General features: G+C 39.8%; 1 protein-coding gene across 4 annotated transcripts in view; it reads left to right on the top strand.

Annotated features, from left to right (window-relative positions):
• LOC124254622 (myosin-IIIb-like) overlaps nt 1–27,198 on the top strand; it is a 53,649-nt gene that overhangs the window by 5,266 nt on the left and 21,185 nt on the right. For all 4 annotated transcript variants that reach the window (XM_046688462.1, XM_046688482.1, XM_046688469.1 and 1 more), the window contains exons 3-17: nt 4,661–4,909; nt 5,117–5,219; nt 6,003–6,159; nt 6,469–6,574; nt 6,974–7,096; nt 7,867–7,975; nt 8,214–8,333; nt 8,448–8,548; nt 9,325–9,411; nt 11,688–11,753; nt 13,027–13,143; nt 14,561–14,672; nt 15,149–15,210; nt 16,485–16,550; nt 16,896–17,015. In XM_046688462.1, coding sequence (XP_046544418.1) covers nt 4,661–4,909; nt 5,117–5,219; nt 6,003–6,159; nt 6,469–6,574; nt 6,974–7,096; nt 7,867–7,975; nt 8,214–8,333; nt 8,448–8,548; nt 9,325–9,411; nt 11,688–11,753; nt 13,027–13,143; nt 14,561–14,672; nt 15,149–15,210; nt 16,485–16,550; nt 16,896–17,015 — 1,698 coding nt within the window. The remainder of the gene's footprint in view (nt 1–4,660; nt 4,910–5,116; nt 5,220–6,002; nt 6,160–6,468; nt 6,575–6,973; nt 7,097–7,866; nt 7,976–8,213; nt 8,334–8,447; nt 8,549–9,324; nt 9,412–11,687; nt 11,754–13,026; nt 13,144–14,560; nt 14,673–15,148; nt 15,211–16,484; nt 16,551–16,895; nt 17,016–27,198) is intronic.

The following is a 27,198-nucleotide window of genomic DNA, read 5'->3' as shown; positions in this document are numbered from 1 at the left end:
ACATTATAGGTTTCTCTGTTTGTGTTTTCTCTGTTGTCATTGTCTCTCTTGTCACATTATAGGTTTCTGTCCTGTCATTGTTTCTCTGTCCTGTCATTGTGTCTCTTGTCACATTATAGGTTTCTCTGTTTTGTCATTGTTTCTCTGTCCTGTCATTGTGTCTCTTGTCACATTATAGGTTTCTCTGTTTATCATTGTTTCTCTGTCCTGTCATTGTGTCTCTTGACACATTATAGGTTTCTCTGTTTTGTGATTGTTTCTCTGTCCTGTCATTGTGTCTCTTGTCTTGTCACATTTTCTCTATAGGTTTCTCTGTGTTTTGTCATTGTTTCTCTGTCCTGTCATTGTGTCTCTTGTCTGTCACATTATAGGTTTTTCTCTGTTTTGTCATTGTTTCTCTGTCCTGTCATTGTGTCTCTTGTCACATTATAGGTTTCTCTGTTTTGTGATTGTTTCTCTGTCCTGTCATTGTGTCTCTTGTCACATTATAGGTTTCTCTGTTTTGTCATTGTTTCTCTGTCCTGTCATTGTGTCTCTTGTCATTATAGGTTTCTCTGTTTTGTTTTTGTGATCTGTCCTTCTCTGTCCTGTCATTGTGTTTCTTGTCACATTATTGTGTCTCTTGTGTTTTGTGATTGTTTCTCTGTCCTGTCATTGTGTCTCTTGTCACATTATAGGTTTCTCTGTTTTGTGATTGTTTCTCTGTCCTGTCATTGTGTCTCTTGTCACATTATAGGTTTCTCTGTTTTGTCATTGTTTCTCTGTCCTGTCATTGTGTCTCTTGTCACATTATAGGTTTCTCTGTTTTGTGATTGTTTCTCTGTCCTGTCATTGTGTCTCTTGTCACATTATAGGTTTCTCTGTCATATCATTGTTTCTCTGTCCTGTCATTGTGTCTCTTGACACATTATAGGTTTCTCTGTTTTGTCATTGTTTCTCTGTCCTGTCATTGTGTCTCTTGTCACATTATAGGTTTCTCTGTTTTGTCATTGTTTCTCTGTCCTGTCATTGTGTCTCTTGTCACATTATAGGTTTCTCTGTTTGTCATTGTTTCTCTGTCCTGTCATTGTGTCTCTTGTCACATTATAGGTTTCTCTGTTTTGTCATTGTTTCTCTGTCCTGTCATTGTGTCTCTTGTCACATTATAGGTTTCTCTGTTTTGTCATTGTTTCTCTGTCCTGTCATTGTGTCTCTTGTCACATTATAGGTTTCTCTGTTTTGTCATTGTTTCTCTGTCCTGTCATTGTGTCTCTTGTCACATTATAGGTTTCTCTGTCATATCATTGTTTCTCTGTCCTGTCATTGTGTCTCTTGTCACATTATAGGTTTCTCTGTTTTGTCATTGTTTCTCTGTCCTGTCATTGTGTCTCTTGTCACATTATAGGTTTCTCTGTTTTGTCATTGTTTCTCTGTCCTGTCATTGTGTCTCTTGTCACATTATAGGTTTCTCTGTTTTGTCATTGTTTCACTGTCCTGTCATTGTGTGTCTTGTCACATTATAGGTTTCTCTGTTTTGTCATTGTTTCTCTGTCCTGTCATTGTGTCTCTTGTCACATTATAGGTTTCTCTGTTTTGTCATTGTTTCTCTGTCCTGTCATTGTGTCTCTTGTCACATTATAGGTTTCTCAGTTTTGTCATTGTTTCTCTGTCCTGTCAGTGTGTCTCTTGTCACATTATAGGTTTTTCTGTCATATCATTGTTTCTCTGTCCTGTCATTGTGTCTCCTGTCACATCATAGGTTTCCCTGTTTTGTGATTGTTTCTCTGTCCTGTCATTGTGTCTCTTGTCACATTATAGGTTTCTCTGTTTTGTCATTGTTTCTCTGTCCTGTCATTGTGTCTCTTGTCACATCATAGGTTTCTCTGTTTTGTGATTGTTTCTCTGTCCTGTCATTGTGTCTCTTGTCACATTATAGGTTTCTCAGTTTTGTGATTGTTTCTCTGTCCTGTCATTGTGTCTCTTGTCACATTATAGGTTTCTCTGTTTTGTCATTGTTTTTCTGTCCTGTCATTGTGTCTCTTGTCACATTATAGGTTTCTCTGTTTTGTCATTGTTTCTCTGTCCTGTCATTTCGTCTCTTGTCACATTATAGGTTTCTCTGTCATATCATTGTTTCTCTGTCCTGTCATTGTGTCTCTTGACACATTATAGGTTTCTCTGTTTTGTCATTGTTTCTCTGTCCTGTCATTGTGTCTCTTGTCACATTATAGGTTTCTCTGTTTTGTCATTGTTTCTCTGTCCTGTCATTGTGTCTCTTGTCACATTATAGGTTTCTCTGTCATATCATTGTTTCTCTGTCCTGTCATTGTGTCTCTTGTCACATTATAGGTTTTTCTGTCATATCATTGTTTCTCTGTCCTGTCATTGTGTCTCCTGTCACATCATAGGTTTCTCTGTTTTGTCATTGTTTCTCTGTCCTGTCATTGTGTCTCTTGTCACATTATAGGTTTCTCTGTTTTGTGATTGTTTCTCTGTCCTGTCATTGTGTCTCTTGTCACATTATAGGTTTCTCTGTTTTGTGATTGTTTCTCTGTCCTGTCATTGTGTCTCTTGTCACATTATAGGTTTCTCAGTCATGTCATTGTTTCTCTGTCCTGTCATTGTGCCTCTTGTCACATCATAGGTTTCTCTGTTTTGTCATTGTTTCTCTGTCCTGTCATTGTGTCTCTTGTCACATCATAGGTTTCTCTGTTTTCTCATTGTTTTCTGTCCTGTCATTGTGTCTCCTGTCACATCATAGGTTTCTCTGTTTTGTCATTGTTTCTCTGTCCTGTCATTGTGTCTCTTGTCACATTATAGGTTTCTCTGTTTTGTGATTGTTTCTCTGTCCTGTCATTGTGTCTCTTGTCACATTATAGGTTTCTCTGTTTTGTGATTGTTTCTCTGTCCTGTCATTGTGTCTCTTGTCACATTATAGGTTTCTCAGTTTTGTCATTGTTTCTCTGTCCTGTCATTGTGCCTCTTGTCACATCATAGGTTTCTCAGTTTTGTCATTGTTTTCTGTCCTGTCATTGTGTCTCTTGTCACATTATAGGTTTCTCTGTTTTGTCATTGTTTCTCTGTCCTGTCATTGTGTCTCTTGTCACATTATAGGTTTCTCTGTTTTGTCATTGTTTTTCTGTCCTGTCATTGTGTCTCTTGTCACATTATGGGTTTCTCAGTTTTGTCATTGTTTCTCTGTCCTGTCAGTGTGTCTCTTGTCACATTATAGGTTTTTCTGTCATATCATTGTTTCTCTGTCCTGTCATTGTGTCTCTTGTCACATTATAGGTTTTTCTGTCATATCATTGTTTCTCTGTCCTGTCATTGTGTCTCCTGTCACATCATAGGTTTCCCTGTTTTGTGATTGTTTCTCTGTCCTGTCATTGTGTCTCTTGTCACATTATAGGTTTCTCTGTTTTGTCATTGTTTCTCTGTCCTGTCATTGTGTCTCTTGTCACATCATAGGTTTCTCTGTTTTGTGATTGTTTCTCTGTCCTGTCATTGTGTCTCTTGTCACATTATAGGTTTCTCAGTTTTGTGATTGTTTCTCTGTCCTGTCATTGTGTCTCCTGTCACATCATAGGTTTCTCTGTTTTGTCATTGTTTCTCTGTCCTGTCATTGTGTCTCTTGTCACATTATAGGTTTCTCTGTTTTGTGATTGTTTCTCTGTCCTGTCATTGTGTCTCTTGTCACATTATAGGTTTCTCTGTTTTGTGATTGTTTCTCTGTCCTGTCATTGTGTCTCTTGTCACATTATAGGTTTCTCAGTTTTGTCATTGTTTCTCTGTCCTGTCATTGTGCCTCTTGTCACATCATAGGTTTCTCTGTTTTGTCATTGTTTCTCTGTCCTGTCATTGTGTCTCTTGTCACATCATAGGTTTCTCTGTTTTCTCATTGTTTTCTGTCCTGTCATTGTGTCTCCTGTCACATCATAGGTTTCTCTGTTTTGTCATTGTTTCTCTGTCCTGTCATTGTGTCTCTTGTCACATTATAGGTTTCTCTGTTTTGTGATTGTTTCTCTGTCCTGTCATTGTGTCTCTTGTCACATTATAGGTTTCTCTGTTTTGTGATTGTTTCTCTGTCCTGTCATTGTGTCTCTTGTCACATTATAGGTTTCTCAGTTTTGTCATTGTTTCTCTGTCCTGTCATTGTGCCTCTTGTCACATCATAGGTTTCTCAGTTTTGTCATTGTTTTCTGTCCTGTCATTGTGTCTCTTGTCACATCATAGGTTTCTCTGTTTTCTCATTGTTTCTGGGGCGTTGGGGTAGCCTAGTGGTTAAAGCGTTGTCTCGTCACGCCGAAGACCCGGGTTCGATTCCCCACATGGGCACAATGTGTTAAGCCCATTTCTGGTGTCCCCGGCCGTGATGTTGCTGGAATATTGCTAAAAGCGGCGTAAAACTAAACTCAGTCAGTCAGTCTCATTGTTTCTCTGACCAGTTATTGTGCCTCTTGTCACATCATTGTTTCTCTGTCCTGTCATTGTGCCTCTTGTCACATCATTGTTTCTCTGTCCTGTCATTGTGTCTCTTGTCACATCATTGTTTCTCTATCATGTCATTATTTCTCTGTCCTGTCTTTGTGCCTCTTGTCACATCATTGTTTCCCTGTTATGTCATTGTTTCTCTGTTTTCTCATTGTGTCTGTATAATGTCACTGTGTCTCTGTCCTGTCAGGTGGCTCAAAGGTACAAAGGAGCCAAGAAAAGCAGCAACCCTCCCCACATCTTTGCCATTGCTGATGCTGCCTACCAATCACTTATGGGTCAGGGAGGTCGTCTCCCTAGCAACCAGTGCATCCTCATTAGTGGGGAGAGTGGGGCAGGGAAGACTGAGAGCACAAAGCTCATCATCAAACAGCTGATCAGTTTGTGTGGGGGCAATCTCCAGTCGTCCACCGCGCAGTTGGAGCAACAGATTTTACAGGTACACTAAGATTGATCTTCCTTTCACCATCTCACAAAATCAATCTTACAAAATGAATACACACTAAATTTGACATTTATATACTGGTTTATCTCAACTTAAACGAGGTTTAACTATCTGTTGCGTTCATATGTTTCGCGGTTTCGTGTCCAACTCACTCACTCACCCTGTGATAAAGTGTGATGTCCTGTTCTTGTTGACTGCCAGGTAAACCCACTGCTGGAGGCATTCGGCAATGCCCAGACCAACATGAACGACAACTCTAGTCGCCTCGGCAAGTACATCCAGCTCAAGTTCAGGAAAGGCGTGGGTAAGTTATGTCATATTACCTGGGGTACAACATGGATTCATCGATTCAAATTAAAGTCAACTGAGGTTACCACGTAACTGAATCTTTTCATGGGAATCTTATACTTGAATAATCTTGGATAATATACTGACTCTCTTGGGGCGGTGGGGTAGCCTAGTGGTGAAAGTGTTCGCTTATCACGCCGAAGATCCGGGTTCGATTCCCCACATGGGTACTATATGTGAAGTGTCCTCCGCCATGATATTGCTGGAATATGGCTAGAAGTGGCATAAAACAAAAACATTCTCACTCACTACTGACTTTCTCCATGGCTACTCTACTGATGCCCTGTGTTATAATGATGATGTTGTGATATACAGTCCACTGTGTGTACCTAACTCTGTGTCATGATGATATACTAATATTCAGATCACTGATATACAGATCACCATGTGTATCTCAAACTGTTATGATAATGACATGCTGATATACACTCCACTGTGTCTACCTCACATTGTGTCATCATGACAAGGGGCGGTGGGGTAGCCTAGTGGTCAAAGCGTTGGCTTGTCTCGCCGAAGACCCGGGTTCGAATCCCCACATGGGTACTATGTGAGAAGCCCATTTCTGGTGTCCCGCCGTGATGTTGCTGGAATATTGCTAAAAGCGGCGTAAAACCAAACTCAGTCAGTCATCATGATGATATACTAAGATACAGTCCACACTGTGTCTACCTTCCCTATCTGTGTGTCTACATCAGCTGTGTTTTATTAATGATACCCTGACCTCCCTTCCTCTTACAAGTGATGGGTGCTAAGATCTCGGAGTATCTGCTGGAAAAGTCACGGGTGGTGCGTCAGAGTCCTGGGGAGGAGAACTTCCACATCTTTCACTACATTTTCGCCGGACTGTCCCCAGAACTGCAGGACAAGTTTGTCCTCAGGGACGTCAGCAAGTACAGGTAGGTCAGGATAACGTCTCCATGGATAGGTATTATGATGACTTCCATAACACACACCAGTTGAGCTCAGATTGGAAGGAATTACCTGTGTATGGTTCTGTTTATGTGTAGTCTGTGGTTCTTCACTTGAGAAATGTTATATTTGTAACCGTTCTTACATCACATATGAAGAGGTTAATGGGATTAGTAACAATAAAGGCAGTTAACTCCCTTAGTCATTTGATGTATGTAGTAGATGATATAGGTTTTAGAAAATACTGTCTGACCATATCTACCAACTAGGGAATATAACTGATGTATTCCATCCAGGTATCTATCCAATGGCCCCAAGGTGCTGCAGCAGAAGAGTGGCCTTTTGAAGGGGCGATACGAGGAACTTTGTAACGCCATGGATCTGGTTGGCTTCACAGACGAGGTACAGATACATTGACATTTGACAAGAGCTATAGGGTTGTTACAGAAAACATGAGAACAAACTGTGTACAGTATTTGCAGTATTAAATGCCTTACTCCAATATACATTCTCGACTAACTTCTGGCCAGTCTGTATGTAATCTTTATCAGTGTTCACTATAAACATGGAAAATGTAAGTGACAGTATTGTTTTCATGAAAGTATTTTCTTTCGTAAGAGTTATCCTTAATACTTTCATTCATGCTTGGAGTGTTTGTTCGCAACCGATCCTATTCGAAAATTAAATGTACTTTGTTTTTCATGGTCAGAGCCTTAATATCTCAGTTTCCTAAGCACGCAAGGCAGTTATGAAGTATTCAGTACATATATTTGGAGGTGAAGAATTCTTTGTGTGTTTTAGGAACAAACTGAAGTGTTCACTGTGATAGCCAGTGTGCTGCACCTTGGAAACATCCGATTTGGCTCCAATGAGCAAGATGCGGCAATGGTTTTGGACCCCAATGGAGCTGTGAAGGTGGCATCAGTGAGTTACTGCATGACATGGAGATTACCCTGGGACATGGACAAATCGTCATCTTGAATGTAGCAGGGGTCTGGGGGACCAAGTTTTCTAAAGGAATAACTGTTTGCTCTGCAGAGTTTCATTTAACAGGTTTAAATCCTAGAATTGCCCTGTTGTGATTGTATGTATGAAACCAGCATTACGGGTCATTGATTTTGTACATGACATGCAGGCGGGTCACTTACTTTGTACATAAAGTTTAGTGGGGGGCCATTGACATTGAACATGCTCCTCCATAAAAATCATCATCTGAGCCCGCTATAGCCATGAATTATGAACAGTCCTTTAAGCTGACACACATTGATAGAGGTGAGGTGAAATTGGGTTTAACGTCGTGCTTGAGAATATTTCGCTCATATGACGATGTGCATGCGTGTGTATGTGAATGTGCGGCTGCTTGTACTAGCCCAGACTGATGCTGGTTTTGTAGTGCTAGCCCACTGAGATACCATGCCGCAGTGAAGCATGAATACCCCACTCAGACACATTATACTGACTGGGAGCCGACCAGTCCTTGTTGTACCCATTAATGCTGAGCGCCAGACAGGGACCAACAAGTACAATATTTTAATGTCTTTTGGTATGACGCGGTCGGGGATCGAACCCGCGACCTTCTGCTCTCCAGGCGGACGCTCTAACCACACACATTGCTATGACTGTTGACCATCTCACTGTGGAAGTATAGAGGTGGGTAGACGTGTGGAAGATAAAGGATTTGATGCTGTGTGTAGATGCTGTTGCAAGTGGACCCAGAGGAGGTGGAGGCGTGTCTGACATCCATGGTGACGGTCATCAAAGGGGAGTATGTGAAGCAGCTGTACAGTAAACAGCAGGCTGAAGGTGAGTCATACTGAAGACGGAGACTGGAGAGGGGTTGCATGGAGGGATGGGGGGATTGATGGGATGGGAGATGGGGCAAGTGACAGGGATATCGGGTGAATAACAGTGGTATGGGGTGAGAAAATGGGGAATTGGGATGTGAGAGAATTGTCATTTAGGGCGTGATTAGTAACATTGGGGATGAACATGGCAATACCCTGATATAATCCAGTCTTACAGCAGTGTTCTCTATTGTCAGATGCCAGGGACGCCATGGCCAAGACACTCTATGGACGTCTGTTTGGCTGGATAGTCAACAAGATCAACTGCTTGCTCGCACCAGAGGAAGATATTCCCTCTGATGAACTCCGGGAGATTGGTGAGTTTTGTAGAAATTGCTCTATGTGAATACAATGTATGATACTACCTAAGCTCCCTATAAGTCATTAGAAATGTCTTGACTGAAACTGATGTATGATCTTGTGTGTTTCAGGGATCCTCGACATATTTGGGTTTGAGCATTTTGAGACGAATAGTTTTGAGCAGGCGTGTATCAACTTAGCCAATGAGCAGCTGCAATTCTTCTTCAATGAGGTAACTCCTGCCATGATAGTTCAGTCTCTTCCACCGTAGATCAGTTTACAATGCCTGTCTGTTCCCAATTGTTGCTGAGTGAGACTGTTGTCAGTCCCTTAGTGAGACTTGCCCGTTCCCAGTTGTCTGTCTGTTGTCAGATCCAAAGCATCTGGCTGATGTCTGGTCACTAATGTTTGATTGTTGTCTGTCTGTTATATATGCCAATGTTCTTTTATCTGTCTTGAAATTTCTTTGTGTTGTCCTTCTGGGCCATTGTCTCTTTTTGTCTTTCCTCCATTGTCTGACTGTTGTCTGTTCCACACTTGTCTTCTGGTTATCTGTTGTTTGGTCCCAATTGCATTCTTTTGTTTCCAATTGTCTGTCGTTTGGTTGTTCTCCATTGTCTGTCCTTTTGTCTGTCAACTGTCATTTGTCTGTCCTCTGTGCCCTGTTTGTCTTTTTATCCCAGTTCTGATGTTGTCCACTAAAACTCTGTCTGTCGTCTGTCCACTGAAAGCCTCTCAGTTGTATGTCCACTAAATGTCTGTTGTCTGTCAACTAGAATCCTGTCTGTTGTCTGTCCACTAAAAGCCTGTCTGTTGTCTGTCCACTAGAATCCTCTCTGTTGTCTGTCCACTAAAAGCCTGTCTGTTGTCTGTCCACTAAAAGCCTGCCTGTTGTCTGTCCACTAAAAGCCTGTCTGTTGTCTTCCACTAAAAGCCTGTATGTTGTCTGTCCACTAAAAGCCTGTCTGTTGTCTGTCCACTAGAATCCTGTCTGTTGTCTGTCCACAGCACATTTTCAAAATGGAGCAGGAGGAATACATTAGAGAAGGTATCGACTGGAAGGAGATTAAGTTTGTGGACAACAAGCCCCTTCTGGTATGTATGCAGATGTACACATCATTTCAGAATCTGTATATTTCTTTCAATGAATTATTGATTTAGCAACATATTTGGGTCATTCTCAAAAAAAGGCCAAATTCGTGCTATGAAAAATATGAAAATACAAAGCATCATACTGAATTATCTCATTATTGTTTTGAATGGTCAACACATTAAAAAATGCGGTCATGATAATTTGCACACAGGAAAGTAATAAAATATTTTTAAAATAAACTTTTTTAAAGTATCCACTGAAAAAACCCGTCAGTGGTGTAACAAGCATAAAAGTATTCTTTTTCAAACTTTGATGTCAGATAAGGAATTTTTCACATTTGTCATTATTTACAAACTTTTTCTATTTTCAAATATAAAATTAAATCGTTTCATTATTCTCACATATTTAATTGTAAATTTAGCAAAAAGGGCTTGGTGTGAGAAGAATGTAATGGTAACATATGATATTTTTTCCTGAAATAACTTGTATACTTAAGACTGAACATGTTTTATGTATACAGTGGTATTAAAGCTGTTTTCAGTTATCATAAAATATCAGTCTAACTGTTAAATTATTCTTTTGAAATAATTAAATGTTAGCTAATATGCATGTTACACCACTGATATTTTTTGATATCCTGCCTGTTACACCACTGAACTTTCTGCAACTTACTGGAACAGTAAACCAAATCAACAGCCATATGATGCTTTGGATTACTTAATAATCATCATTGGAGAACGGCTTTCCAACATGTGGCATTGGAAAACAAATTATATCAACAGTTAAGATTAAAATGTACAAATTCAAAGAATACTGTGACACCAATGACATGTTGTGTTACACCACTGATTTTTCTTTACCTCACTCTAAATATAAATCCAAATTAATTGCCTTTAATTGATAATTAACAGATTTAAACAGCTCAACAGCAAATTCTGAACACTCAGATTTTTAAAATGGTTTTAAAAAATAATGATACAAAAATTGCAATAAAATGTCACATATTGTTTTAAAAGGGTTTTCAAAAATAGTAATGTACAAAAGCAATAAAATGTACATATTGTTGTAACATGGTTACACCAATGACATTTTTGTTACACCACTGATTTTTATTGAATCAACTTCAACGATAAATTCAAATTAATTGCCTTTAATTGATCATTAACAGAATTGAACAGCTCAATAGCAACTTTTGAACACTCAGATTTTAAAAGGTTTTTCACAAATAATATTAAAAACAATAAAATGAACATATTGTAGTAATACTGTTACACCAATGACATTTTTTGTTACACCACTGATTTTTCTGAACTTTATATACTAATATACCAGAACAAATTACCTTCACAGACTTTACATGAGTTAATGGTCATAAAATATACTGGATAAATACAATGCAAAGCAGTTGAGTTTTGTGAACAAGTGACTTAAATGAACATTTTGTCAGTGGTGTAACAAAAACTGTCAGTGGCGTAACATTTTCCCATGTTATACCACTGACAGTTACACCTGACTGACCTATTCCCACTTTTATGAACTTTATTACAATTAATGCTCCCTAACCACAGACCACCTGGCATAAATGTTGATGTTTTAGCAACTTTGATGTACTTTAAATAAACATTGTTATGAAAAAGAACACATGAATAAGAAATCAACGTTACACCACTGACTCCATAAAAAGTTATGATATAAAGTAGACTCACCAACTGCATCAAACTTCAACATCAAAATAAAATTTGGCCTCCACAAAACTTCTGCCATGAGAAGAAAGTCATCAGCAAAGGGACCATTTAGTGTTTCATATTTTTTACTCAAACGAGATAATTATTAATGTCACAAGTTTATATTCGTTACACCACTGACTGTGACATTTTGGACAGTCAATGTTTTCATTGTAATTATGTGATTTTCATTTTGTTTTCAATATTTCATGCAGGAATGTGTTTTTAATATTGGTGTTTCATTCTAAATCTTTAAAAAATATGTATAAATACCCTGGAATTTAAACTTTATGGTACTGCAAAGTAATGTCGCTGTCCACTGACAGTGGGTTTTTTTTCACAATGATGATAAAAACCCAATTTTGTCCCAAAAATAACAAACAGGTACACCATTTTACATCATTGTGAGGAACAAAATACTTTTTTCTTTCATAATATGATTTTTGAAAAAAAAATGAAACAATATTTTCAGAGCAATGTGTTACTGACCAAAAGTTGGGCAAATTTTGAAAATGACCCATTCCTTGTATTAATTGAACAAACCTATATTTCAGGATATGTTTCTGACAAAGCCGATAGGACTTCTGGCTCTATTGGATGAAGAAAGCATGTTCCCTAAGGTAAGTGTTGTGGCCCACTTAAAATCCAAACCAGAAAAGACATAACTGTGTCACTGTGGAGAGGTGCAATTTCTACACTATATAAATAAGGGTTTATCAGTTGACAAGTCTCTGTAATTTTAAAAAATCATTCACTGGCTGAAGTGTTCTAGTTTCACTTTAAGTTTGCTCAATGGCACATCAAGGAAGACACTGTAGGGTGAGGCCGACCCAGCTACTTGTAAATGTCACGGTGATATATCGCCCTACTTGTCTTCTCAGCTCTACAACTATATGAATACATACCATGCTGTTGTTGGCAGGGGGAGGTTTTTCAGGTTTTACGGTGCTAGTCCATTCCAAACCAGACCTTGATAAGTATTTGGACTGTGTTCTCTATTTACAATTTGAAAACAAATCTGAAAATGAAATAATATTCTTGAATGTTTAATTGATGGCAGTACCATCCAAGGACAATTAAAAGTCTTTTCGATTTAAACTGTTTGCTGTTTTGAAGTGAGAATCAGATGATGATTTTAACTGATTCAGTAGTATAGCCTGTAACTGTCACTTGGAACTCCTTGTGATAACCTATTCAAGGTTGCATGGTTAGAAAAAATATTCAGTCTTTCACTATGATCTGATTTTGATGAGATTAATATGTGTTTGGGTACTCTTTTAGAAACAAATTCTATGCTGTCTCAAGACAAAATGCATGATCTGGAGTTTCCTTCTCCATAAGATGTTGTCAAAGTTCATTCGTAACTACTTCGTGTCATTCCGGCAAGCCGGATGGCGTCTCGTACCCCTCTTGTGGCCATGTTTATGACTGGGCCCTGGCTAAGCGCAAACGGGCATGGAGATGAAAATAGTCTAGTACCATTACAAAGGAAAGATAACTCAAAACAAATTTCCAAACATGGCTCATAGAATATCCTACACACCGTGGGCAAAACAGCAATACAGTCGTTCCCTTTGTAAATATGTTTCAGTGTTTAAAGTTTCTGATCCTTTAGCTCAAAGTTTATGTTTAAATTGCGCTTTGCATAGTTTAGCGCAGTTTCAAAGTTCAACGGTGCCGCCATTTTCATGCTTCGAAATGCATTTTACTACTCGCGATTTGATTGGTTTGCCACGATTCTTGGCAATTATGGCGTACGATAAGGGTATGAGTCTTCTTGTAGGTCATGAAAGGGGAGAGTAGTTACGAATGGTCAAAGTTATCAAAATTTCAATAAATGGTGTAAAAGGCACTTAAAGCATCATACTCAGTCACTGTCTCTCCATGCTACAGGGCACAGACCAGACATATGTGGAGAAGGTCACCTCACATTTCAAGAAGAACAAGAACTTTGAGGCATCACAGCAGAGTCGCAGTGTCAACTTCTCTGTTAACCACTATGCTGGCAAGGTGAGATAATTCTGTTAACCACTATGCTGGCAAGGTGAGATAATTCTCTTAAACACTATGCTGGCAAGGTGAGATAATTCTCTTAAACACTATGCTGGCAAGGTGAGATAAGTCTGTCAACCACTATACTGGCAAGGTGAGATAATTCTGTTAACCACTATGCTGGCAAGGTGAGATAAGTCTGTCAACCACTATACTGGCAAGGTGAGATAATTCTGTCAACCACTATACTATATCAAGGTCAGATGGCAGTGGTGAGATAATTCTGTCAAACAGTGCACTGTGCTGGCTATATAGGAGATGAGATAACTGCCATCACTCTGCTGGCAAGGTGAGATAACTATATCAACCACTAGCTGGCAAGGTGAGATAACTATATCAACCACTAGCTGACAAGGTAGATAATATATCAACCACTAGCTGGCAAGGTGAGATAACATATCAACCACTAGCTGGCAAGGTGAGATAACTCTGTCAAGAACAGTGCTGGCAAGGTGAGATAACTATATCAACCACTAGCTGGCAAGGTGAGATAATTCTGTCAACCACAGTGCTGGCAAGGTGAGATAACTATGTCAACCACTATGCTGGCATGGTTAGATAACTGTCAATCACTATGCTGGCAATGTGAGATAACTATATCAACACTAGAGGCAAGGTGAGATAATTCTGTCAACGCACAGTATCTGATGGTGAGATAACTATTTTACTGACGATAATTCTGTACAAGAACATACATGCTATATCAACCAATAGCTGGCAAGGTGAGATAACTATATCAAAACACTATCGGCAAGGTGAGATAAATTTTTATGCTATATCCATCTCCTTCAAGTCTTGATAGTAACCACTATCTGGCAAGGTGAGATAACTATATCAACCAAATAGATGTAAGGTGAGATAACTTAAAAACTAGGCTGGAAACTAACTGCTTTTGTGATTGGTTGAGACTATTTTGATGGACCAATCAGCTGCGGTGAGATAACTATATCAACCACTGTATGGTAATGCTATATCAACCACTAGCTGGTAAGGCAAGGTGAGATAATTCTGCTGAACAGTGCTGGCAAGGTGAGATAACTATATCAAACTCGCTGGCAAGGTAGATAATTCGTGTCAAGAGCAGTGCTGGCAAGGTAGAGATAACTCTGTTGGGCATGGTTAGATAACTGTCAATCACTATGCTGGCAATGTGAGATAACTATATCAACACTATCGTTGCAAGGTGAGATAACTCTTCTGGCAACCACTTAGCTGGCACAGGGATGTCAACCAATATGCGGAGAACTATTTCCATCTTCTCAACTGCATAGGTATCACTTCTGTTCTTGTTTTAACATAAAATATTTCCAGCCAATGAACCATGATGTGACATATTTTGGTTTCATGCTGATGTTGATGTTGTATGTTGATGTAGGTGGAGTATGATGCCACCCAGTGGTTGGAGAAGAACCGAGACACACTGCCATCAGGCATTATGGAGATCCTCACATCCAGCAACACATCACTGGTCAAGACCATCTTCAGAGGTAAGCAGCTACTGATGTTTGGACACTGTAGGAATGTACTTCATTTACCTAAACTACAACAGAAATATTCTCCAAGTACATTTAGATCATGATGACCCTAAAGAAATTAAAATCTGCCTTCATATGTGCCTTGTGTACTACCCTTGAGGTGTCAAGCTGTGTATTATACTACATCAAAGTAACAAAGATGAAACCCGTGAAGATCTGAGTTAGAATTGGTCTTCAGTAACCCATGCTTGTGGTAAGAGGCGATTAATGGGATCGGGTGGTCAGGTTCGCTGACTGGGTTGACACATGTCATTGTATCCCAGTTGTGGAGATCGATGCTCATGCTGTTGATCCCAGGATTGTCTGGTCCAGACTCTATTATTTACAGACCGCCGCCATATAGCTAGAATATTGCTGCATGCGGCGTAAAATCCAACTCACTCACTTACTCACTCATAGTTGAAAATCTGTCATCTCATCTTCTCCAGCTCAGATCACCAGGACTGGCAGCTTGTCTCTACAAGGACGAACTCTGAGGAAGTCATCCAGGGTGAGGATAGCACTATCAAGTCTAAACTAGTGACACTTGGATCCTTGACTTGACTTATATAGGTGTAGGTGGCAAGGACAATCAGACCCATGCTTTGTATAGGAGGGACATTGGATCAAGTACATTCAGAATTTTGACTTGACCCGTGTTCTTGTGGGCAGAGGATACATTGGTCAAAGACACACTTTGGCCCATGGCTTTGCCTTGATACTGTGTGGATATTAAAAATTGAAAGTTTCATCAATGTAGAACATTTTTATGACCTCTGGGTCTTTGGGTCCCTCTCACTCCATAAGAGTGATTGCCCTAATATAGCTGGTAAAAGGTTAGAAATCAATGTTGGTCATTGATCCACTGATACTGTAAACCTGTATCTTCAGCTGGATAACTGTGATGCATACCATCTTTACCTGGTATACACATATCAATGACTCATTTTACATGCACAATAGATCAAACACAGAGACGGTCATATCACAGATGTGTAATAACCACACGCTCTGCCAGGCCGATATGGCTTGTCAATTCATTTTGAATGGGTGAACCATGTAAACCTATGAGAAATTTGAGTTACATTGTTCATTGTGGCTAGCTTTACAGTGACTTCCAAACCAGGTGATACCCGTGAAGGTCCGGGTTACAATATTGATCTTCAGTAACCCATGCTTGTCGTAAGAGGCGACTAATGGGATCGGGTCAGGCTCGCTGACTTGGTGAACACATGTCATCGGTTCCCAATTGCACAGACCGATGCTCATGCTGTTGATCACTGGATTGTCTGGTCCAGACTCGATTATTTACAGACCGCCGCCAAAAATTATAGCTGGAATGTTGCTTTGTGCGGCGTAAAACTAAATTCACTCACTCACTCCTTACCAGGTGATTACATATTAGATTCACTTGCCCATAGATTCATTTTACACCTTGATTTAATGTATTTGACAAAAAGGTTATTATATGACCTTCAACCCATGGGCATATGTCAGGGTCTCAGGTTGATATGGGTTATGATATGAAAACTGGCATATAATAACCTCTATTGTCCCTGGAGAACACAAAACAAGCTTGGTGAGAATTTCAGTGTATTGAATCTAAATGCCAAGACATGTAGATAGTGTTTTTATTTTATAACGACTACTGATGAGCAAGACATAAATAGCATTGCTGTTATATATTCACTACTAACAAGAAAGACAGAGATATTACTACCCTTATACAGTGACTATGATGAAGCAAGCCATAGTGTTTCTGTTATAAAGTCAACTTGTTTCCAGCTAAGGAAAATAAATCCTGACAAGATTCGAGCCAAGCGGAAGGTGACTGTAGGAGCACAGTTCAAGGTAAGGGATGTCACCACTTGTCAGGTATTAAGATGGCATAGATTATGGGGAATAATCACCAAAAACCTGTCAAATATTGAAATGATCTTCACAAAATATTTGATTCTCCCTTTTAATTTGTAAATCCATTCTACTTGTGTTTCTTGGTAATGTTATAATCTTCAATCTTTGATTTTGAGATGTAACAAGTTTGAATAATTTGAGTTAGGTCTTCTGAAACATTTATGATGACACTAAAACATTAGCTGCTCTGTAAACAACTGGTCCTGTCTTCAACATAAACCAGTTGATTGTAGTTGATGCCTTGGTGACAGATTGTTACCATGGTTGTCTCTTCTCCTACAGAGCTCTCTCAACATCCTGATGGAGCGGATGCAGTCAGCATCACCGGTGTTTGTCCGCTGTCTCAAACCCAACCATGTCAAGAAGCCTGAACAGTTCATGGATGAATACATTCTGGCCCAGGTAGGCAGACAGACAGTCATAATGTGATTGTACAACATAGCCCAGGTAGGCTGATAGACAGTCATAATGTGATTGTACAACATAGCCCAGGTAGGCTGATAGACACTCATAATGTGATTGTACAACATAGCCCAGGTAGGCTGATAGACAGTCATAATGTGATTGTACAACATAGCCAAGGTAGGCTGATAGACAGTCATAATGTGATTGTACAACATAGCCCAGGTAGGCAGATAGACAGTCATAATGTGATTGTACAACATAGCCCAGGTAGGCTGATAGACAGTCATAATGTGATTGTACAACATATAAGCCCAGGTAGACAGATAGACAGTCATAATGTAATTGTACAGCATAGCCCAGGTAGACAGATAGACAGTCATAATGTGATTGTATAACATAGTCCAGGTTGGTAGATTTGCCAGTTATGACAAGTTAGAAAGATGGTGTATCATGGCATGGAGATATGACAGTTAAAACATGTTACTATTGTGGTACATCATGGGTAAGGTATGACAGTTATAACATCTTACTATTGTGGTGCAAATATGACAGTTATAACATATGACTATTGCTAGGCAGATATGTGATGCATACTTTGTATTGATACGTATGCAGCAACATGTATAGCATAACAATGGATACTTTAGAGCAATGTGTATACTGTGATAATGCATGCATTATAGTTATGTATGTTGTAGCAATGATTTGCAGGAGATGTGATGATTGATTTGTTGTGATGCATGTACTGTGCAAATGTTGTAGTTGTGCATGTGTTTCGACAATGCATGTGCTGTATTAAGCATGTTGTAGTAATTATTTGCTGTTGCGATCCACCACGACTGTGATGGTTATGCCTGTGTTGTACATTTGGCGGTTATTGTCCCCCGCCGCAGCGAGAAACGGGGGACTATGTATTCAGCAGCGTCCGTCCGTACGTACGTACGTCCCGATTCTTGTTAACGCGGTATCTCATGAACTGTTGTACCCAATGTCTTCGAATTTGGTGTCAGCCTACATTGGGGGATTACGCAGACACCAGTCGATTTACGTGACCTTGACCTTATTTTCAAGGTCACCACTACACTTTGACCACTTTTCCAACTCTTGTTCACGCGATATCTCATGAACTGTTGTACCCAATGTCTTCGAATTTGGTGTCAGCCTACATTGGGGGATTACGCAGACACCAGTCGATTTACGTGACCTTGACCTTATTTTCAAGGTCACCACGACACTTTGACCACTTTTCCAACCCTTGTTCACGCGATATCTCATGAACTGTTGTACCCAATGTCTTCAAATTTGGTGTCAGCCTACATTGGGGGATTACGCAGACACCAGTCGATTTACGTGACCTTGACCTTATTTTCAAGGTCACCACTACACTTTGACCACTTTTCCAACTCTTGTTCACGCGATATCTCATGAACTGTTGTACCCAATGTCTTCGAATTTGGTGTCAGCCTACATTGGGGGATTACGCAGACACCAGTCGATTTGCGTGACCTTGACCTTATTTTCAAGGTCACCATGACACTAACCACTTTTCAAACTGTTGTTAACATGATATCTGATGGACTGTTGTACCCAGTGTCTTCAAATTTGGTGACAGCCTACATTGGGGGATTACGCAGACACCAGTTTATTTGGGTGACCTTGACCTTATCTTCAAGGTCACCACGATACTTTGACCGCTTTTTAAAGCGGATATCTCATAAAACATTGCACCCAATGTTTCAAGTATGTTGACAGCCTACATTGGGTGATTATGCAGACACCAGTCATTTCAGGCATCTTGTATGTGACCCAAAAATAAAAAGTAGTAAATATAGATATTCCATTCTTTAGCTGCGGGGGACATTGCCATATCAGTGGCAAACACTTGTTCATATTTACATGGTGCATGTCATCCTTCCAACTCTCAGTACCAGCTGCATGTAGTGTCATGAGTATTGTACATATGGTTATGATGCAAGTCTTGTAGCGATGCATGTGATGTAGCGATAATGGCTGCAAGAGTTTTATGATCCCCAGGGAGTTGAGATTGAAAATATGATGTGCTGTTGAGATTGGCATCCAATGATCGAGGGGAAAGCAAAGCACCTTTGCAGCTGAGCTGGATATTGGTGCTATACAAATATTAGTATGTATACATTTTATGTATGTATTAGGGCTGCAGCGAATACACTATGTGGTGAATATGATACGTATCATGAATATTGGGTTGATGAATAGGAAAGGAGAGATCAGCATAAAATATACGAGCTTCTGATTGGTTGATTAAGGTGGAACGGATGGGATGTGAATCTGATTGGTTAGTCTTACCTGCCTCGATGACGTCACGCTAAAAATAGATATCTTTGAATTTAAAACGGTAGTGTCATGAGCAGTGGGAAACCCCGCGCTATCCATTGGACTTCATAATACCTTCGTTAACTTGTCATTAAAGCCACTATGTGATATTCACTTAAGTAAATATTGTAAACAAAGTGCTAATTAAAAGAAGATCTGTGTATTGAAATGTTGTAGTCATTCACGGTGCACTTTTAGTGACCTGTTACAGTGAAGGGGAAAAGTGGGTCACATAGCGAGACACGAAGTGTACGGGAGTTCTGCGAATGCTGCAGTCTTCACTATAACGCAGCCCCTGAGAAATACATTGGTGAAATTAAACCATCTCGCCTCGACGCGTTAAAATGAATATACTCTGTATTCACATGTGGTTTGAATCGTCTGGTTGGATGAGTTTATAGTAAGGCGTGTTTACAGCAAAACAATGTTCATTTAAAGTCATCTCTGTACATGTAAACTGACTTACCACTCCTTCCCATTGCTTTAATATTTGTTTCGTTCATGGTGCTGCTTTCATTGGTATGGACATCACGCTAAAAATAGATGCCTGCATGTTTAAAAAAAGGTTGTGTTTGACTGGGGAAACCCCGAACAGTACATTAGTAAGCCCCGTGTATTTGTTTTCACTAAAGTAGATGTTGAAAGCAGTGGGGTATAAATGACCATTCAGGTATTACAACCTTATGTTGCTAACTTCATAGATAGTACGTGTCAGGGGACCTTTTACAGTGAAATGAAAAGTAGACCATACAGAACGAGTCGAGACAACTGTTGTGTGTACACTGCCTACACATATAAAAGCTAGACTCTGTTTACTTTAATGACATTCCTCCTACAACCATGCCCGTGGAAGGATGGGAAGAGTATTTGTCCAGCATTTACTTTAATTCCAAACACCCAGCCTCCTTCGTGGGCTCAACTAAGTTATATCACATGGTGAAAAAGGAAGGGAAATTTGATATCAGCTTACATCACATCAAAAAGTGGCTCGCTTCTCAAGATGCCTATTCACTTCAACGACCTCTTAGATACAAGTTTAAGCAGAACAGAGTGGTCTCAACTGGTTTGAATGACCGGTGGGATATTGACTTGGCTGATGTATCTAACATAGCCTCAGACAATGATGGTGTAAAATACTTATTGATAGCTATTAACGTATTTACACGATTTCTGTGGGTGGAGCCTCTCCAAAATAAAACTCCAGATGTCATTATTAAAGCCATGAAGAAGATATTTGCTCGTGCTACTCTACCACACATTATACGATCTGACAAAGGTCGTGAATTTGATAACAAGAAAGTGAGATCATATTTAGCAAAGAAGGGTATCACCTACTATGTCACACAGAATGAAACCAAGGCTTCTTATGCCGAGAGAGTAATACGAACACTCAAGACGACTATGTATAGATATTTTACTTTCAAACAAACGTATCGTTATCTTGACATTTTACAAGACTTGGTGAATGATTATAACCAGAGACCCCACAGATCGCTAAATGAAAGATCACCAGCTGATATTGATGTCAAAAATGAATCAGTCGTTTGGAAACAACAGTACATTGATCCACTGCACAAACAAGTCAAACCCAAAGCAGAGAAGGTGAATGAAAGCAGACGGAAAGCCTTTAAATTCAAAGTAGGGGATCAGGTACGACTGTCACATTTGAGACATGCCTTTCAACGCGACTATCAGGAGAAATGGACAGAGGAAATATTCATTATTAGCAGACGATATTATAGGGATGGGATACCAGTCTACAAAGTCAAGGATATGGCTGAGGATCCGATCACTGGTACCTTTTATGCAAATGAACTTCAGAAAGTTTATAAGTCTGCAGACACCATGTGGCGTGTTGACAAAGTCTTGAAGAAGAGGAAGAGAACTGGTAGAAAAGAGGTGTATGTCAAATGGATGGGTTATCCCAAGAAATTCAACAGCTGGATCCCCGAGGCAGATCTACAGTCTTTTTGGTGGGTATAAAGAGCATCCATTTTATGACATGATCACAGTTGGAATCAAACTGCTGACGTGACAACATGTATGGTTGTTCTCTCTGTTCCAATACTTATACCTTCATGACTTATACCTGGCCAGCAGCAATATTCTTAGCAGCAGACATAGGCGTAATAAACACAAGGAGTATGACAAGCAGCAGCAATATTCCCAGCAGCAGCAGCAGCAATATTCACAGCAGCAGCAGCAGCAATATTCCCAGCAGCAGCAGCAGCAATATTCCAGCAGCAGCAGCAGCAGCGATATTCCCAGCAGCAGCAGCAGCAATATTCCCAGCAGCAGCAGCAGCAGCAGCAGCATATTCCCAGCAGCAGCAGCAGCAAGCAGCAGCAGCAGCAGCAGCAGCAGCAGCAGCAATATTTGCAGCCACTGCTGCAGTCACACTTAATGCCTAAACATTTCAAGTTTACCATCCCCTCTAATTCAGTCGTTGTGGGTCCTACTGGCAGTGGCAAATCGATGTTTGTATACAACCTTCTCATGCAAGGATGTATACAGCCAACACCTAATCACATTATCTGGTGCTATACTCAATGGCAGCCCCTGTACCAGGTGATCTGTGAACAGTTACCCCATGTGACGTTTGTGAAAGGAATTCCTTACAATGTACTTGACGACACCTACTTGGATGCCAGAAACAACAACATGATTGTGTTGGATGACTTGATGTCTGAAGCCAAGGATGACAAACGCATCTCGCAGCTATTTACCCGAACCTCTCATCATAAGAATGTCATTATCTTCCTACTGTTACAGAATCTGTTTCCACGAGGGAAAGAGTCACGTGACATTGCTCTGAATTCTCACTATGTGACCCTTTTTAATTCCCCAATGGATAGACTTCAGGTCCAATTGTTTGCCAGACATATCTACCCCAACAATGCTGATAGGTTTATGTCAGTGTATGAGACAGCTGTTCAAAAACCTTATGGCAATCTGACTATCGACCTACAACCTACAAGCCTTGAATCTGAGAGATGACAACCTAATGTTACAAAAGCTGACATACCCCCGGTCCCAGAGATAGCAAAACGACATGTTTCAACCCCCCCCCACCACCAAAATCAAGACACTTTGAGACAGGGGGCACATCTATAAAAGAGGAACAACCTGAGCCACCTTATCATTTGACTCCAGACACACACAGAGATAACATCTCCAAGCTGGTTGAGACTACTGTACCCTCGGAAGACGAAAACATGCCTTCCTGTGATGAATGCGATATTGTATTTGAAAACAACCATGACCTTCAACGTCATGTGAGGACCTGGTGCCCTGAAAATGGTGGGGAGCCTCTGCAGAAGCGAGCTAAGGTGGATGCACCTGATGATACTAAGAATGATATCCTGCGTCCAGTGAAAAAAGGTACTATGGTTGATCAAGAGAGAGAAGTGAAAGGCATTGAATACATGTGGGAACAAACGTTGAAAGCCTGCAAGGAGGACATAAGGAAAAAAAAGGAGGACCTTGAGGATAAAGGAAAGAGTGAAAGATTGATTGAGAAGAAATTGAGGAAATGCTGGGAAACTATGTTTCTTGACAGACTTGCGATAGCCATCCGTTATGCCAGCTATTTCGGATATGGTCCCCTTTTCAAGCCTGTATTGGAGAAAATCACAGACCTGGACCCTGACATGAACCCCAAAGACATTGATGCGAAAATTGGACAGTGGATGAAACCTGTCGTGAAAGATATTCTCTCTCATGTGGACTCGGGCCAGGCTGAAGATGTAGACTTTGATGACAAGTCTGTGGATGAACAGTCAGATGATGAACAATCAGATGATGAACTATAAACTTTGTTTTTCTACGAGCTGATCATAATGCTAATATTATGTAGTAGAATGTGAATAGCTTGTTAATGCATTAATCTGTATGCAGTTTAATTTGAGGCATGTGACGATCAACATGTATTTGTGTATTTGTAATAAAGAGTGTAAATAGCTTCAACTAGTTGAGTTTTTCTTCTTGGGAAGAGTGCAATGCTTTATTGAGAATCATTGCAATGTCACTCATGGTTAGCTTGTTCCAGCTAACACTCACAGGTTTCACCGCATCCCAAACCACAAACCATATTGGTGATGCGAGCTTTCCCGTTGCCATAATAGATATAAGTGAAAAACTCTAATTACAAAACACACTTTTAGTTGCCTCATTTGATGGCAAAATCCGTAATGAATGGCTGCCAGAATAAACAGCTTTTAAATGATGATAAATGTGCTAGTCACGGATGGAACTAATATTTTATGTCAGTTTAGAAAACTTGCTGGATTGTATAGCTGCTATGTTAGACAGCTTCCACTGTATATGAATTGCATTGATCCTATAAAACATATCTTTTGTCATCAAAGCAACTCAGACTAATTTTATTCACAGCTACGCTGTACAGCTGGTGGTTTTTGCTCTGAATACTATGCATAGTGTGTCTATATTGTACCTCGTCAAAGAGGCATTGTTTGTACATTGAATGTCTAAGTTGCTTCTTTATCACGGTTTTGGATACTTCCTTGGCAGTCTGCTTTTCTTTTCCATCATACATAAGAGAGTACATTTTTGGTCGCAATCCAACAAACTGTTCAAGAACACAGCCTCCAACTTCGTCTTTAAACTTTGGCATTTTGTACAGAATATAGGGGGTGGGAGGGGTTGTAGTTGCTGGTGTCAAACAAATCGAAATGCTTGGCCATATCAGCATACAGTTCTTCAGTCTCAATTTGATAACACATTGAGTCTGTGTCAGTAAAACACAAGTGGGCCTTTTCTCCATAGTGTTTATGGATAAAATTATAGTGAAAATCATACATCACTATCTTTGAGAGATCCAGTATCGAAAAGCCTGCATACAGAGGTTGATTTAGGAACAGGCTTGCTCGTTTCAGGTGTACAGCTGCCAGATCAGGATTACAAATTTTAAAGGCTTCAAAAGTAGGTTTAGCACAAAGCTTTCTCAGTCTTTTAGATGAACTGACCAATTCAACATTAACATGCTTCCTCACATTCATCATGGATCTGCCAAAACATGAATTGTTACATAACTTGAAGAAAGCCTTCTCTGCTTCATTCTTAGCCTGTTTCCGTTTCTCGGTATTAAAAAGAATGTAAGGTCGTAACCATGGGGACTGTTGGAATTGAATTACTCGATGAATTTTGGTCAGTTTTAGTCCCTGATTCAAATAGAACTGCAGGTTCCTGTAGTGTACAACATATTTTTGTTTATCATACAGATTTGGGACTAACTTCCTAACAGGTTTCCCCTTGATACAGAGCTTCTCTCTTAACTCCAGGGAACGAGGAAAAGCATGTCTTTTGTTACTGTAATGGACTCTGGGGCTAAGGGATAGTCATTGTGACTGTCGTGCAACTCGTGTGGATACTTTAGGTCAACCTCCAAAATATATCCAGTTTTAGAATCGTGAGGGATGCTCTGTATGTTTAGCCTGTCAATGTCATCTGGAGTCATCCATTGGAAGTCTCGCTCAGGCAATGGCTGGGACATGGCATGACCATACAAATTATTAGCATCCCAGTACATGATATAAGAGTAGGGTTCACTAGGTCTGAAATCCTTTTTCAGATAAGGATTGTTAGCCTCTGCATATTTTGTGGAAATCATAGATATGCCACCCCTAAGTCCTTGTTCTATCATGAGATGCATGTCTAAGTCAGTGAGCAGCTCTAGTTCTACATTTCCCATCTTCAGCATAGCATCCCAACCCAAACCTGGCAGCGTGTAATAATGGGCAGGGTCTAAGTGATAGTATTCTAAAGCCATATTCCTAAAATTCTCAAAAACATCTGCCAACAATAAGACATCCGTTTTCATGTATAAATCATGATAGTCACCCATTGTTTTAAGACCAAAAGTGGACCATACCTGTTGTGCATGGACATAATCACTGTCTGAAATGGGGCTGTCACTCAGAACATTGTAAAATTCTTCTTTGGAAGGAAGAAAATTCATCTCAAACTTGGATTCATCATCCATGAAATCATACGGATATATTCCCTTTCTTAAGAGATGATGAAATTGTTGCTGATCCAAAAACTCATGTTTTAGATTCTTAAATTTGGAAGAACCTTCAGCTTTCAAATTGTCTACCAATGTTTCTAGAGATGTATTTAGAAACTGAATTGAGTCGATAAACCTCAGATTGCCAACAGAGAATGAGATGTACTTTTCCATGTTGTTAGCCAAACATTGTAGTTTTTACTTGATGGATTTATCCAGCTTTTGCATGATGAGATGGGAGTCATAACCCTTAAGATTGTGAAAGATGACAGGAAGAAAGTATTTGTTCTGGTTGGTTTCTTTGTCTGTTACTTGTTTGAACTTGTAATTAAGATTACATTTTTGATGGGCAGCACCCCTAAATCTCCCTGATATATGACAATGATCTCTCGTTTTGACAGACTTTGGACCGAAAGGTGTATGACAAATGTGACACACCTTGGCATCCTGAAATGCTTGCTCTTCATCATCAGTGATTATCATTGGTACTTCCTGATCTAACAATTGTGTAATATGCTTCTCTTCCTCGAGTAAACATTCAATGAAGTTTTGAATAACATTGGGGCCCCTGTAAACTACAGCTGGTTTGTAATAGTCAGGGTTTGAACATACAACCTTGTAACAGAATCCTGAAGGCTCATGCTGTTGATAGACTGTAGTATGTGATGTGTTTGGATTGGGTTGACAGCTGCTAACTTTTCTGGTAATGGATTCGAAATCAGCATAGATTACAAACGGAACCTTTAGCTGCTTCTGTAGACTTTTAAATTTAACCCACTTCTCATCTTCACTGTCTGGTAATCTAACTTTCTGCAGACCATGGGTATAACAATAAAGTTTATGATTATCAAGCAAATTTTGTCTACTGAAGCCATGAAGACAGTGTTTACAATAGAATGTTTTTCCGTTATGTTTTGTCCTATCTCCCATCAACCGACTGAAATTCCTTATCAAACAATAGTGTCTCTTTTCCCCTGCACTTAGCAATAGTAAATCTACTTCTTTTGAAAAGTTACACTTGCTAACATGGAGAGGGAAAACCCCATCATTATCACCCTCATAGCCAAAAACATTTACTGAAATGCCATTTTGCTCTTCAAATTTGTGAATTTGTGACAGTGGCATGGGCATGTCAATTCCCTCTAGATTCAAGTCCTTTTCAAACTGAACATACTTGTTGACTCTGTTTGCATTTTGTTTCCGGTCAACAGGATGTAGGGCTGCTAACACTGACCACACAAAACATCTTTAATCCTCGTTCTTAATATTCAAAATTGCCTTCTTATCCTTCAGATAATTGGACAGGGGAATGTAACTGCTGGCTGCTAAGGGAGTATACTCGGCCATGTTCACTTCTAAATGTACAATGTTATCCAATATCCACCCACTACCTTCTGCCTGAAATTCCTGAGTAGCGATGTACAGTGTTTGATAGGCCTCTGCAATCTGTTCTTCTTTTTCAGAGAGATTTGTAAGGATAAAATTCGTGCTTCTCATCACAGGTTCTGCCAAAGTGCTATCATTATTTTCATCATATTTTATATATTTCACTTTCAACACCAGAAACCATTTCAAACCTTTCATCTCTAAGAAGAAATCATGCAATAATGATTCAATATTTGTTTTCTCGTCTGCGAGAAACTGCCTTCACTGGGAGTGAGAGTTGTTGTGGAGACCAACCCCTCAAGAGCCTCCACTCGTCCGCCACCGACCTGATTTCTTGACCTCTCTTGATAGCGCTCCCGTCTGCGAAAACAACTGTCACACTGGTCTACTCGCTGAGAGTAAAACCTCTCAGGCATA

Source organism: Haliotis rubra, unplaced genomic scaffold (genome assembly GCF_003918875.1).
Source record: "Haliotis rubra isolate DU_JTF1 unplaced genomic scaffold, ASM391887v1 Scf115, whole genome shotgun sequence".
NCBI lineage: Eukaryota > Metazoa > Mollusca > Gastropoda > Lepetellida > Haliotidae > Haliotis > Haliotis rubra.
Note: the sequence above shows the minus strand (reverse complement) of the source record. Positions and strands in the feature narration are given on the sequence as shown.